At 42.6% G+C, this 15,377-nt stretch overlaps 1 protein-coding gene across 1 annotated transcript; it reads right to left on the bottom strand.

Annotated features, from left to right (window-relative positions):
• Positions 1-488: 488 nt before the first annotated feature.
• On the bottom strand, positions 489-14,428 carry LOC118427971 (zinc finger protein 845-like). Its single transcript, XM_035837937.1, has 3 exons — positions 14,298-14,428; positions 6,761-7,550; positions 489-2,904 (listed from the first exon to the last, which is right to left on the bottom strand). The coding sequence occupies exons 2-3, from the start codon at positions 7,526-7,528 to the stop codon at positions 1,702-1,704; spliced, it is 1,971 nt and encodes a 656-aa protein (XP_035693830.1). The 5' UTR covers positions 7,529-7,550; positions 14,298-14,428; the 3' UTR covers positions 489-1,701.
• Between the last annotated feature and the right edge of the window lie 949 nt (positions 14,429-15,377).

The following is a 15,377-nucleotide window of genomic DNA, read 5'->3' as shown; positions in this document are numbered from 1 at the left end:
CCCCCCCCCCCCCCCCCAAATAAAAACCAGCCACGTTCGAAGACTGAAACAGAGGCTACGTTATTGACTGGTTCTTAACTCTTAAGATGATAAAACCTCATTGATTCCATCAAATGCTCATAGAAGAATTGAAAAGTTTGAAGGCGGCGCTTAACTGAAGCTGTAACATTATAGGTACAGCATTTCACCTGAGGGGATAAAAACAGGTTTTAAGTACCTGTGCCACATTAGGGCCTGCTAGGCATTTATTTCCAGAACGTTAACCTTAAGATTGCTGTATATGCATTTAAGTTCGCGTTGGCGGGAAAGTGGAGTGTTCGCGGCGGTTTTAAGTTCGCGGTAGTGCCATACACTGTACAGAATATAAAACCACCGCGAACATTTCTGCATCTACAGTATAAACCAACAACCAGAATAGAACTTTACCACCACTTTCAACAATTTCTTCGACAATTTTTCACACTTCTGGATTACACTTTATAAAACACTATAATCTACAGCTATGCCGACACTTAAGCCATATTCCTAAATTGACAGCTATACACAAGTGCACAAGAAACAAGTGACTTTATTTGGGAAATGAATGACTTCCATCTCAAATCTACGACTACTAGAATATAATATCTAATACAACTAGTATGCATAAAGAATATGTGCTAGATCCTACATCATTACAAAAGACTTAAAAACGTCAACTTTCTAACAACAAAACATGAGCATGGTAAGCAAGTTTAGAACTTCAGTTGCTTACACACGACATGCATAAACGAACTTATCTTACAAATTTCTTAGAACTTCTGATAGTTTTCTTGTTCTCCCTCTCTCTAAGGTCGAACTGGGAGACTAAACTATAACATGTTACATAACGTAGCAAGAGTAACTATTCATAGAAGAGAAAAATGACATAACATTTATCATCATCTCAAGTTCACTCGTGAAGAAGGTACTCTTTTTCCTTGTAGACAATAAACGTAGTTCTAGTTTACAAAAACAATACAATATTAAGTCCTAGTCTACAAAAACAACGTTAAGTTCCAGTTAACGAAAACTATTCTAAGTTCTGGTTTACCCAACAAATGCTAAAGTAATTTCTACTTCAATAACAATGCTAAGTTCCAGTGAACAACAACAAAAAACAATGACAAAACAATGTTAAGTTCTACTTACTAAAACTAAGTTTCAGTTAGAAAACTAATCAAACAAGAAGTTTAAAGATAGGAAGTCAACTTGAACACGATACGCTTACAACAAGACAAACATCTTTATCTAATTCTATAACACCACCTGAATTATGTCAAACCAAAATGACAATGCCGAATCAAAGTCTTACGCAACAACTGGACTTTTCCGACTTGTCCAACTCCAGTCTTTGCCGGGGAATGAGCAAGTAACCACTTTCGTGCTGTCGCCTTCAACAAATAAATCATATGAAACACTGGATCATAAGATGCAGAAAGTCCATGGTAGAAGCGGTGGATTCTTCAATCCTTGAAAGATATGGAGTTGGTCAGTCTAAAAGTTTGGTAAGTCCAATTGTTTGTGTTGTTTGTGTTCCACTATGATTCACAAAATACTCGCTGAACTGCTTGCTGCGGTCAATGGACTTGTAGGGTTCTTTGCCATGTGTGAGTCCGCATGTGGCCCTGGGTTTTCAAAGAACTTAGCAAACTACTTGCTACACTCCTCACACTTGTAGGCTTCTCACTCTTTGTGAGTCCTCATGTGTGACTTCAAATTAACCAGCTGACTGAACTGCTTGCTGCACTCTTTACACTTGTAGGGTTTCTCCCCAGTGTGAGTCCGCATGTGGATTTTCAAAGAACGTAGCACACTAAACTGCCTGCTGCACTCCTCACACGTGTAGGGTTTCTCACCTGTGTGAGACCGCATGTGAGTCTTCAGATTACCTAGTTGACTGAACTGCTTGCTGCACTCTTCACAGCTGTAGGGTTTCTCCCTTGTGTGAGACCGCATGTGACTGTTCAGAGCACCCAGCTGACTAAACTGCCTGCTGCACTCCTCACACTTGTAAGGCTTCTCCCCTGTGTGAGTCCGCATGTGAGCCTTCAGATTCCCAAGCTGACAGAACTGCATGCTGCACTCCTCACACCTGTAGGGTTTCTCACCTGTGTGAGACCGCATGTGATTCTTCAGATGATCCAGCCTGCCAAACTGCTTGCTGCACTCCTCACACCTGTAGGGTTTCTCACCTGTGTGAGTTCGCATGTGACTGTTCAGAGCACCCAGCTGACTAAACTGCCTGCTGCACTTCTCACACTTGTAGGGTTTCTCCCCTGTGTGAGTCCGCATGTGACTCTTCAGACTACCAAGGTTACAGAATTGCCTGCTGCACTCCTCACACCTGTAGGGTTTCTCACCCGTGTGAGTCTGCATGTGACTCTTCAGATGATCAAGCCTGCCAAACTGCCTGCTGCACTCCTCACATTTGTAGGGTTTCTCCCCTGTGTGAGTCCGTGCATGAGTTTTCAAGTCACTCAGCTGACTAAACTGCTTGCTGCACTCCTCACATCTGTAGGGTTTCTCACCTGTGTGAGTCCGCATGTGAATCTTAAGAGCAATCTGCTGACTGAATTGTTTACTGCACTCCTCACACCTGTAGGGCTTCTCGCCTGTGTGAGTCCGCATGTGAATCTTCAAAATACTCAGGAGACTGAACTGCCTGCTACACTCCTCACACTTGTAAGGTTTCTCCCCAGTGTGAGTAAGTATATGAGTCTTCAGAGCACTCAGCTGACTGAACTGCCTGCTGCACTCCTCACATCTGTAGGGTTTCTCCCCTGTGTGAGTCCGCATGTGACTCTTCAGGCTATCCAGTCGACTGAACTGCTTGTTGCACTCCTCACACCGACTGCTTGTTGTTGACATCTTTCTGATCTTGTGTAACTTTTGTAGAGAAAATAGAAACGACCAAGTTAGATATGTTTTATAAAGAATTAAGAATTAAAAAAAGAATTAAAATCCAAGTGATGGGCTAGGGAGTCAATCACCCCCCCCCCAAAGTCAATTACCATCAACAATTATGAGTTAGAAGTGGTTCCCAAGTTTACTTACATAGGGTCCACTGTCACAGACAACCTTTCCCTGGAAGCTGAAATAAATTGTAAAATAGGACGAGCAGCAACTACTTTTGCCAGACTACAAAAGAGAGTCTGGGAAAACCAGAAGCTTACAACTCACACAAAGATTGCTGTTTATAGGGCGTGTGTTCTCAGTGTTCTGCTTTATGGCAGCGAAACATGGTCCCTATACACAAGCCAGGAAAAGAAACTCAACAAATTTCACATCCGTTGCTTGCGTAGAATCCTTCATATCAAATGGAGTGATTATGTCACCAATGTAAATGTACTCACACGTGCTAATATTCCTAGTATGCACACGCTGGCTTGGCCATGTGTGCCGTATGCCAGATGGGAGGATTCCAAAGGATTTATTGTACAGTGAACTGGCTACTGGGAGAAGAACACGTGGTCGTCCCCACCTGCGTTTTAAGGATGTTATCAAACGGGACTTAAAGGCCCTTGACATGAGCATCAACACATGCATGGGAGTCACTTGCAGCAAACAGAACTCTTTGGAGACAAGAAGTCAAGGAGGGACTAAAATTGGGGGAAGGAAAGCAGAGACTTGCACCAGAACACAGACGATCAAAACGTAAAAACAATGTCAAACGGCAGATTGCCTAAGTGTCGATTTCGCAGCCCAGTTTTGCCAGACACTCCATGAATACAATGGAATGATCCAATGAACTCTTTCAGAAAACCTATCGATAGAACAGTCAGTTTGCCGTTAGCTATTGTTAAGCATTCTGAACCCTACACCTAATTACTTGTTGTTTTAAGTCTGTAAAAATAATATATCTACTGACCAAAAAAAATTGACAACTAGTGAACCCTCCCCCAATTACTAGTAGTCATGATGTAGTTACACCTCTAAGCATCAGTTACTGAACCTCTAATCTCCAAGCAGATTCCTCCGGTGGCATATAACATAAGCTGGGGAAGGACTTCAGCCAGCAGAGGGGTAAAATTTGCCACCGCGGTGGCAAATTTCCCTCTGCCGGCTGAAGTCCTTCCCCAGCTTTGTTACTGTTTTATGCCACCGGAGGAATCTGCTTGGAGATTACTGAACCTCCCCGTAAAACGGGAAACACGCCATGATGAACACCACATTGGCGGGAAATCTCCGGTCCAGGGGCGAACGTAGGGGTTTACAGTATACCGTACATACAACAACTGCGCCCTTCATACCAGCAAGACGTTTCTTCACACCAATGAACACTACACAAGTGCCTCTGCAATTATTAATACACATTAACACAGCTGCAGTTACACTCGTTTTAACGATTACAACGCTTTCAATTCATAAAAGAAGACCCCTCTGTAAACCTGTCAAGGGCCCAAAGATTTGTTTACGTTATCTTCAGCCTTCCTCCTCGCTTCTTCTGTGTCAATTGAATAAACAGTGCGACAGAAAGTTTCCTCTATTTTAGATGAGGAAACAGAAAAGCTACAAAGGAACATGTGTATCGTAGACTATGGTCTATTTTTCAAAACGCACAGAAGGCAGGAAAAATGGAGCTGACTTACCAGTTGAGGAGTAGCACGACACGCTTCAGTATTCTGTCAAATCTAGAAATTTTAGGGTAAAATATACCACAGATCATCTTACCTGGACAGACTTGAACCCTAGTCTTGCACACAAACACCAGTAGGTTATCTCTAAAACCGCGAAAATTGTGGTCTTTGCTTCGGAAGGACAGGAACTTTTCCAAACCGCTGTCGCTCTCGACTCTCCGAGTAAACAGGAAGACGGCGTCATGTGACCCGGAAGTATTCTACTGTTCTGGGTCAAGCATCATCTCCTGGTTACCCAATAGTTGTCGCGACATCGCTCAGCTGAATGGTGAGATTGTAGTAACATTTGAGGATATAATTTAGATGAACCAATTGTTAAATATGGTTTAGCCTGCGTTCACGGGCGCCGCCATTTTGTTTCCCAGTGGTGCATGATGCGAATGGGTGTTGCCATTTCGATGTGTTAATATTTAGGTGGAATTATTTATGAGCGTGTCGTTGCGGTCTTGTCGGATATAAAGGGACGGCAGCCACAACGATAAATGTTTGGTCTGTTTTATGGTGTCATGGCGTTTTTTAATCCCTGCTGACTACTATCCGCATACATTACCCACCGCCAGGAGCGTTGTAGACGCACATTACAGCTTCTAGCCACAGACCGGCTCTGTGATATTGAGTATTTGTGGGCGATATAACAGAGATTGTGTGTATATTAACACTGTTCATGTGTTTCAAAAATGAAATGATCAGATAATTGGACCCTGACTACTGTTCACATACATTTCCAACCTTCAGTAGCGTTGTAGACGCACATTAAAGCTTCTAACCACAGACCGGCTTTGTGATATTGAACATTGGTGGATAACCCTACAGAGATCGTGTGTATATTAACATTATTCAGATTTTGGGGAAATGAAATATTCAGATGATTAGCCCCAAGTGATTTTCAAAGTTAACCAAGCAGAACTTCCGGCCTTGGTACTTCGTGTGCTAGATATCTCCTGTTATTATGGTTGGGATGATAAATAAATGGGACTTTCCTATATATTTCTCATACACTTCTTCTTCTTCTTCGTGTCATCACTACTCTAATACACTAGTATTAACAAATTGAATTTAAAAGAAAAACTACAAGTTTATTTTCGAACTGTTTATTCTGAAGCAACTACTAACAAAATAGGTAAATATAAATAATAACAACAAAGAAAGTTAGAAATCGGTAAACTGGTCTTATCTTACAACATTCTTAACACTTCTGCTAGTTTTTAAATTCTCTTATCTACACTGAAACTGCGAATCTTAGATTCAACGCTCAGGAATTACCGTAGCTATTCCTAGAAGATTAAAATAACAATGGATTTACTATCATCTCAGGTTGTAAGTTCACTCGTAGCCTTTTAGAAACTAACTTGCTACGGTTCATATTTCATATTATTCCAAAAAAATGTAAAATTTTAGTAGTAAATCAACACACGAAACGCTTCAAACAAAACAAACGAAATTCTATTTTTTTTAGGACATACCTCGCTGCTGTATGTAATGATGTCAATAAAGATACAAAAATGTGCTAGTTGGAACTAACGTTTAGTTTGCTATGGGACGATTCATACAACATCTGCAATATTCCACTATAGAAGTTACACAACAGGAAATGAACTTGAACATGATACACATCCAAGAAAACTACAATCATGCAAACTACATTGTACAACACCACGGGTAACTTCAATATTTATATGGCATCAAAACGCGATACGGTGCGGTGTCCTCGCACTCCGCCCATCCTAACACTTGTGATGGTGTTTCTTTGTGTGAAGAGTATGAACGCATCGTGAGGGAGAAGTCCCGGAGAACTGTGTAGGAGTGATGCAGAAACTTCAATATTTATATGGGATCAAAAAGGACCACATAACAGAAAAGGCTGGCGACACAAAAACGCGAACTGAACTGGCTTTACTGACAACGTGTATGTAACTTTTCAGGTTCAACCGCTGACTTAACTGTCAGATCTGATTCACTTCCCCACCTGCTGGCTTTATCAGTACAACTCACACTTGTTTCTCACCTGTGTGAGTCAGCTCGCGTCCTGTAAGAGAACACTGTGGCCCAGTCTGTGTCCATCAAGATGACTAAGCTGACTGAAATGCTTACTCAACTCCTCACACTGGTACAAGTCCTGTTGTGTGAGTCCGCATGTGTTTCTTCATAGTATCCAGCCGAGAGAACTCCCTGCTGCACTCCTCACACCTGTAGGGTTTCTCCCTTGTGTGAGTCCGCGTGTGTTTCTTCAGATTACCCAGCAGACTGAACTGCTTGCTACACTCCTCACACTTAAAGGGCTTCTCCCCTGTGTGAGTCCGCATGTGTCTCTTCAGATCTCTCCGCTCACTGAACTGCCTGCTACACTCCTCACACTTGTAGGGTTTCTCCCCTGTGTGAGTCCGTATGTGACTCTTAAGATGACCCAGCCGACTAAACTGCCTGCTGCACTCCTCACACCTGTAGGGCTTCTCTCCAGTGTGAGTCCGCACGTGTTTCTTCAGATCACCCAGCTGACTGAACTGCCTTCTGCACTCCTCACACTTGTAGGGTTTCTCACCTGTGTGAGTCCGCATGTGAGTCTTCAGATCACACAGCTGATTAAACGGCTTGCTGCACTTCTCACACATGTAGGGTTTCTCACATGTGTGAGTTTGGATGTGACTTTTCAGATGACCCAGCTGACTAAACTGCCTGCTGCACTCCTCACACCTGTAGGGTTTCTCACCAGTGTGAGTCCTAATGTGAGCTTTCAGATTACCAAGATGACTGAACTGCCTGCTGCACTCCTCACACCTGTAGCGTTTCTCCTCTCTGACAGATCGCACAGAGGAACCCTTTTTCACCCTTTTCCTGGTGTCTCCCGAACTCTGGGCTCCGCTTGTTGTCGACATCCTCCTAGATCTTGTGCAACTTCTGTACAGACAACAGAAACGATAAGAGTTGTTTCATCGTAAATTCACCCATAGTCTTCATGCTTCATCCTTAGTTTAGATATAGAACGCAATACATTTCAGTAAGGTGTAGTGAGCGGAGAAAATGAGGTTTATCTTTAATCTCAAAGCAGATCTTGCGGTGAAATAAAACTCCTCTGACGGCTAAACTCCTTCCCCAGCTCATGATACTATCTTATGTCACCGCAAGATCTGCTTGGAGATTAGCTTATCTTTAACACTGTCACAGAATTTTCATGCAAACAAAAAGCAACGAATAGAATTCTGCCAAACTGCAAGCAGAAATCACAGCGTGTAAGCTCAAATGCGCTGACAAGAACCTGGTCTGCAGTCTGACGCTTTGCCTTTGGATTCCGCTTCGATTTCGGCACGAACAACTTTTTTTAATGAGGTGACCGTATGCGAAAGGGACCGACATCTATCTCTTACGAGCATAAAAAATAGGACAAAAATGAGTGTGACTCTTGACGGCACACGCCACCCCACAGTCTTGATAAAACGCTACAATGAAAACAAAGTAATTGTGAATCTCTCGAATTCTTAATCTTATCAATTTCTCGCTAAAATCACTCAGTCAAACTGCAGTAAAATTGGATGCTTTACGTTCTACGTTTTCCCCGAATGTGAAAAGAGAAAACGCTAAATGTGAAAACACGCCCAAGCATCAGTTACTGGACCTCCCCGCAACATAAGAAACACGCCATGATGAACTCCAGATGTTAGAATGGCAGGGAGTTTCGGCCCTGGGGCGGACGGAGGGGTTTACAGTATCCCGTACATATTTCAACTTCACCCTGAATACTAGGGCTGGGTATCGGTACAGCGTACCGATACAAAACCGGTTTTTCTTCTGGACCGGTCCAGAAAAACCGGACCTGAAAAAATTAGGTGGACCGGATGTTGGACCGATTAGAAAATTAACATATTATTTTATAAGGCATTCATACGTTTTGGCGCTTGCAGTTGGAAGAAAATGACAAGAGTGAAGTAGAGTAGAGTTTATAGTAATTTCTACCAATGTTTACAGTCAATCGCACAGGTGCAGTTAGCGTTGTAGTATTTTAAAACGCCAGTGTTATGTCTAATACTCCACCAAACAGATTTCTTTGTAGTGAAATGGACCATTGGTATGAGTCATACTGAATCAGGTCCAGGTTCAGGTCCGGACCTGGACCTGATCCTCTGGACCTGAACTGGACCTGGACCTGAATTTTCTGTACCGGTACCCAGCCCTACTGAATACCAGTTAGACGTTTTTTCCACACCAAGGAACACTTCAAAATTATCTCTGCACAAGACAATACACAGAAACACACTTGCAGTTTCACCCATTTCGATGATTACAACCTACATAATTCTTAACAGAAAGGCCCCCGATAAACCCCTCCTGACCCCGCGTGTTGTTTATGTTATCTTGTGTCTTCCTCAGATCTTGAGGACTCGCTTCCCCGTGTGAATTTTGAATAAACATATTTCCTCCATTTAAGGCGAGGAATCAGCAAAGTTACAAATGACATGAGTATCACTATGGTCTGCTTTACAACACCCACAGAAGACAGGAAAAAGGAGCTATTGTTTATTGTTGAGCTGAGTCACCAGTTGACCGGACCCCACCAAAAATAACGACGCGACACGCTTCGGTTTTCTGTCAAATCTACAGATTTTAGAGTCAAAATACAACATATCCTCTTACCTGAACAAACTTGAACCCTAGTCTTGCACACAAACACCAGTAGGTTGTCTCTAAAGCCGCAAAAGTTTGGATTTTTGCTCCGGAAGGACGGGAATTTTTCCAAACCGCAGTCACTCTCGACTCTCCGAGTAAACAGGAAGACGGCGTCATGTGACCCGGAAGTAATCTTTTGCTTTGGGTCAAACATCATCTCCTGGTTATCCAATAGTTGTCGCGACATCGCTCCGCTGAATGCTTTTCATTTATTTATTTAGCCAGGTGTAGTAATGAGGATATGATTTATAAAAGCCAATTGTATAACTTAATGAATGATGCATGTATTACAGGTTTGCGATGTGGTTTAGCCTGCGTCCACGGGCGCCGCCATTTTGTTTCCCAGTGGTGTATGATGGGGATGGGTGTTGCATTTTCGATGTGTTTATAATGAGGTGGAATGTTATGAGCGTGTCGTTGCGGTCTTGACGGATATAAAGAGACGGCAAACAGAATGTTTGGTCTGTTTTATGGTGTCATTGCGTTTTTAATCCCTACTGACTACTGTCCGCATACAGTACCAACCGTCAGTAGCGTTGTAGACGCACATTAAAGCTTCTAACGGTAAACCACAGACCGGCTCTGTGAAGTTGAGCATTGGTGGATAATCCTACAGAGATCGTGTGTATGATAACACTGTTCAGGTGTTGGGGAAATGAAATGATTAGATATTCGGCCTCTAGTGACTTTCAAAGACACTACAGCAGGACTGCCGGTCTTCATATCTTGTGTACTAGATATGTCTCGCCTTTTAATGGTTGGGATGATAGGTAAATTTCCTACACTTCTCATGTGGTAACAAACTCAATGTGAAATAAAAACTACATGCTTGGTTTGTAACTGTTTATTTGAAAGCAACTGATAAAAATAGATAAATGCCAACTATCAAAATCAACAACAAAGATAGTTACTATCAGTTACTATTAGTTACTACAAGTGAACTTATCTCAGTAAATTATGAACATGTTTACCAGTCTTTTGTTATCGCATCTAAATTTAAACTACAAGCCTAAATTATATAACAATTCAAACTACAAGCCATAATATATAAAGTAACATAGCCAGAGCTACTATTCCTAGAAGAACAGGAAAATAATACATTTATCATCATCTCTGGTTGTAAGTTCACTCGTAAAGGAGAAACTCCTTCTCTTTGTACTCATTAACTTGCTACTGTTCCTCATTTGGCAATGAAGGTACAAAAACAATGTTTAGTTATAGCTTAAAAAAATAATGTTAACTTCTAGATTAAAACCAACAATGTTAAGTTCCACTTAGAGAAAACAATGTTATGTTCTTGGTCAATAAAACAATGCTAAGTTGTTCTGTGAAGAAGATCATAGAATTTAAATGTCAGGAAACCAACTTGAATGGTAAAAAGTTTCCAACAAAACTAACATCTTAGAAACTAACTTCTATAAAACCACAACCAAGTATTCATGTGGAAATGAAACTACTTCAATAACGGGAAAAATGCTGAATTGTAATCACTAACACAAAATTGGACTTTTCAACTGTCAAGCCTTTGTTATGGAATGAGTAATCCACCGCTAATGTGTCGTCAAAAATAGAACACATGACTAACGGAACGATCATAAGTTAATCATAAGTTTATGGCAGCCCCCGTTTCTGTATCTGCATAACATGACGTCACAGAAGTTGTCCAATCATTAATGCGTCTGAAGTCCGTCCGTCGAAGAGTTGTGTCAACCCAATTTTTGTGTGTTGGAAAGTACAGTTCAACACTTGGTTAACAAAATCCAGTTCAAATCTAATCCAGAATGATGTCCAACACAGATAATAGAGAAGCTGTTGCCCCAACAACACAAACTTCAACTTTAAGTCCTCATGATCAACAGCTGACCGAATTGTCTGTTTCACTTTGGCACCATCATCACGTGTGCACATGAGTTAGATCACCTGACTCACTCAACTGGCTGCTGCACTCGGGTCTCCTCACACCTCTAGTGGTAGGGTTTCTCAGCCGTGTGAGTCCGCACGCGAGTCTTCAGGGCACCCGTCTCACTAAACTGCCTGCTGCACTCCTCACACTTGTAGGGCTTCTCTCTTGTGTGAGTTCGCATGTGAGTCTTCAGAGCACATAGCTCACTGAACTGCCTGCTACACTGCTCACACATGTAGGGTTTCTCACCTGTGTGAGTCCGTATGTGCCTCTTAAGAGTACCCAGCTCACTAAACTGCCTGCTGCACTCCTCACACCTGTAGGGTTTCTCACCTGTGTGAGTTCGTATATGTTTCTTGAAACTGCCCAGCTCACTAAACTGCCTGCTGCACTCCTCACATTGGTAAGGTTTCTCCCCTGTGTGAGTCCGCATGTGACTCTTCAGAGTATCCAGCCGACTAAACTGCTTGCTGCACTCGTCACATCTGTAGGGTTTCTCGCCTGTGTGAGTCCGTATGTGGGTATTCAAAGCACCCAGCTGACTGAACTGTCTGCTGCACTCCTCACACATGTAGCGTTTCTCCCCTGTGTGAGTCCGCATGTGTTTCTTCAGAGAATCCAGTCGACTGAACTGTCTGTCGCACTCCTCACACCTGTAGGGTTTCTCCCCTGTGTGAGTCCGCATGTGTTTCTTCAGAGAATCCAGTCGACTGAACTGTCTGTCGCACTCCTCACACCTGTAGGGTTTCTCACCTGTGTGAGTCCGCATGTGTTTCTTCAGAGAATCCAGTCGACTGAACTGTCTGTCGCACTCCTCACACCTGTAGGGTTTCTCACCTGTGTGAGTCCGCATGTGAATCTCCAGATCACCCAGCTCACTGAACTGCCTGCTGCACTCCTCACACCTGTAGGGTTTCTCCCGTGTGAGTTTGCATGTGTCTTTTCAGAGCACCCAGCTCACTAAACTGCCTGCTGCATCCCTCACACTTGTAGGTTTCTCCCCAGTGTGAGTCCGCATGTGGGTCTTCAGAGCACCCAACACACTGAACTGCCTGCTGCACTCTTCACACCTATATGGTTTCTCCCCAGTGTGAGTCCGCATGTGGGTCTTCAGAGTACCCAACACACTGAACTGCCTGCTGCACTCTTCACACCTATATGGTTTCTCACCTGTGTGAGTCCGCATGTGAGTCTTCAGATGAGCTAGCTGACTGAACTGCCTGCTGCACTCCTCACACTTGTAGGGCTTCTCACCTTTGTGAGTCCGCAGGTGTTTCTTCAGAGAATCCAGCCGACTGAACTGCTTGCTACACTCCTCGCACCTGTAGGGTTTCTCCCCTGTGTGAGTCCTCATGTGACTCTTCAGAGCACCCAAGACACTGAACTGCCTGCTGCACTCTTCACACGTGTAGGGTTTTTCACCTGTGTGAGTCCGCATGTGTTTCTTCAGATCGCTCGGCTGACTAAACTGCTTGCTGCACTCCTCACACTTGTAGGGTTTCTCCCCTGTGTGAGTCCGCATGTGTTTCTTTAGATCGCTCGGCTGACTAAACTGCCTGCTGCACTCCTCACACCTGTAGGGTTTCTCGCCTGTGTGAGTCCGCATGTGTTCCTTAAGATGACCCAGCTGACTGAACTGCCTGCTGCACTCCTCACACCTGTAGGGTTTCTCCCCTGTGTGAGTCCGAACGTGTGTCTTCAGATTATCCAGCCGACTGAACTGCTTGTTGCACTCCTCACACCTGTAGGGTTTCTCCTCCTTGTTAGATCCCACAGAGGAACCTTTTTTCACCTTTTTCCTGACGTCTCCCAAACCCTGGGCACTGCTTGTTGTCGACATCCTCCTAGATCTTATGCAACCTCTGTACAGACAACAGGAATGATAAGAGTAAGAGATGCTTCATCGTAAATTCACCCATAGTCTTCATGCTTCATCCTTAGTTCAGTAGGTTGTAGGGAGCGGCGAAAATGAGGTTTATCTTTAATCTGCAAGCAGATCTTGCGGTGAAATAAAACTCCTCTGCCGGCTAAACTCCAAGATCTGCTTGGAGATTATTTTATCTTTAACACTGACACAGAATTTTCATGAAATAAAGAAGCAATAAATCTGCCAAACTACAAGCAGAAATCACTGCAATTCACAGCGTGTAACCTCAAATGCGCTGACAAGAATCTGGTCTGTAGTCTTACGCCTTGGCTTTGGATTTCGCTTCGATTTTGTCACGAAAAACGTTTTTTTTTAATGAGGTGACTGTATGCGAAAGGGTCCGACATTTATTGTTTACGAGCATAACGAATAGGACAAATACAAAGGAGTGTGACTCTTGATGGTAGACGCCACCCCACACTGTTTAGATAAAACGTCCTTGCTACAATGAAAACAAAGTAATTGTGAATCTCTCGAATTCTTAATGTTATAAATTTCTCGCTAGAATACTCGTCAAACTGCATTAAAATTGGATGTTCTACGTTGTCCCAGAATGAAAAATAGAAAACACTACACTTAAAAACACACCCAAGCATCGGTTACTGACCTCCCCGCAAAAGAAGAAACACGCCATTGATGATAATGAACACCAGATGTTGGAATGGCGCGAAGTTTCGGCCCAGGGGCGGACGGAGGGGTTTACAGTATCCCGTACATATTTCAACTTCGCCCTGAATACCAGTTAGACGTTTTTTTTACACACCAACGAACACTTCAAAATTATCTCTGCACTAGACAATACACATAAACACACTTCGCCAATTTCGATGATTACAACCTACATAATTCTTAACAGAAAGGCCCCACGATAAACCCCTCATGATCCCGCGTTGTTTACGTTATCTTCTATCTTCCTCAAATCTTGAGGACTCGCTCCCCCGTGTGAATTTTGAATATACATATTTCCTCCATTTAAGGCGAGGAATCAGCAAAGTTACAAAGGACATACAAGGAGTATCAACACCCACAGAAGACAGGAAAAAGGAGCTGAGTCACCAGTTGACCGGGACCCCACCAAAATAACGACGCAACACGCTTCAGTTTTCTGTCAAATCTACAGATTTTAGAGTCAAAATACAACATATCCTCTTACCTGAACAAACTTGAACCCTAGTCTTGCACACAAACACCAGTAGGTGGCCTCTAAAGCCGCAAAAGTTTTGATTTTAGCTTCGGAAGGACGGGAACTTTTCCAAACCGCTGTCACTCTCGACTCTCCGAGTAAACAGGAAGACAGCGGCATGTGTCCCGGAAGTAATCTTTTGTTTTGGGTCAAACATCATCTCCTGGTTATCCAACAGTTGTCGCGACATCTCTCAGCTGTATGCTGAGATTGCAGTAATGACGATATAATTTAGAAGAGCCAATTGCATAAGTTGAGAAATGATATGACATGTATTGCAGGTTTGCGGTATGGTTTAGCCTGCGTCCACGGGCGCCGCCATTTTGGTTCCCAGTGGTGTATGATGGGAATAGGTGTTGGTCTGTTTTATGGTGCCATGGCGTTTTTTTATCCCTACTGACTACTGTCCGCATACATTACCAACCGTCAGTAGCGTTGTAGACGCACATTACAGCTTCTAGCCACAGCCCGGCTCTGTGATATTGAGTATTAGTGGATAATCCTAGAGATCGTGTATATTGACACTGTTCAGGTATTGGGAAAATGTAGATATTAGATACTAGTAATTGGCCCCTAGTGACTTTCAAGGAAACTGCAGTAGGACTTCCGGTCTTTATATCTGGTGTTCTAGATATCTCGCATTCTAATGGTTTCTATTTACATTTTGTATATATAAATTTATTTGGATGATAAGTAAATTTGATGAGTGCATCTCCTATACTTCTCATGTGGTTACAAATTTTATGTGAAATAAAAACTACATGCTTGGTTTGCAACCGTTTATTTGAAAGAAGAAAAAAAACACACTTTAACAAAATAGGTAAATGCAAAATACCAAAACCAACAACAAAGATAAATACTCCTTAGTAAACTGAACTTGTCTAAGAAAATCATAACGGAACTAATTTACCAACCTAACTGTTAATAGTCATCAAAGAGAAATTTTCTTACAAAATTCGAAATATCTTTAGTAATCTTTCGTTTTATCTAAACTTAAACTATTAGTCTAATATATATAACGTTATGGAACATAGCTAGAAATACTATTCC

This window comes from Branchiostoma floridae, chromosome 12 (genome assembly GCF_000003815.2).
Source record: "Branchiostoma floridae strain S238N-H82 chromosome 12, Bfl_VNyyK, whole genome shotgun sequence".
In the NCBI taxonomy this organism is placed as follows: domain Eukaryota; kingdom Metazoa; phylum Chordata; class Leptocardii; order Amphioxiformes; family Branchiostomatidae; genus Branchiostoma; species Branchiostoma floridae.
Note: the sequence above shows the minus strand (reverse complement) of the source record. Positions and strands in the feature narration are given on the sequence as shown.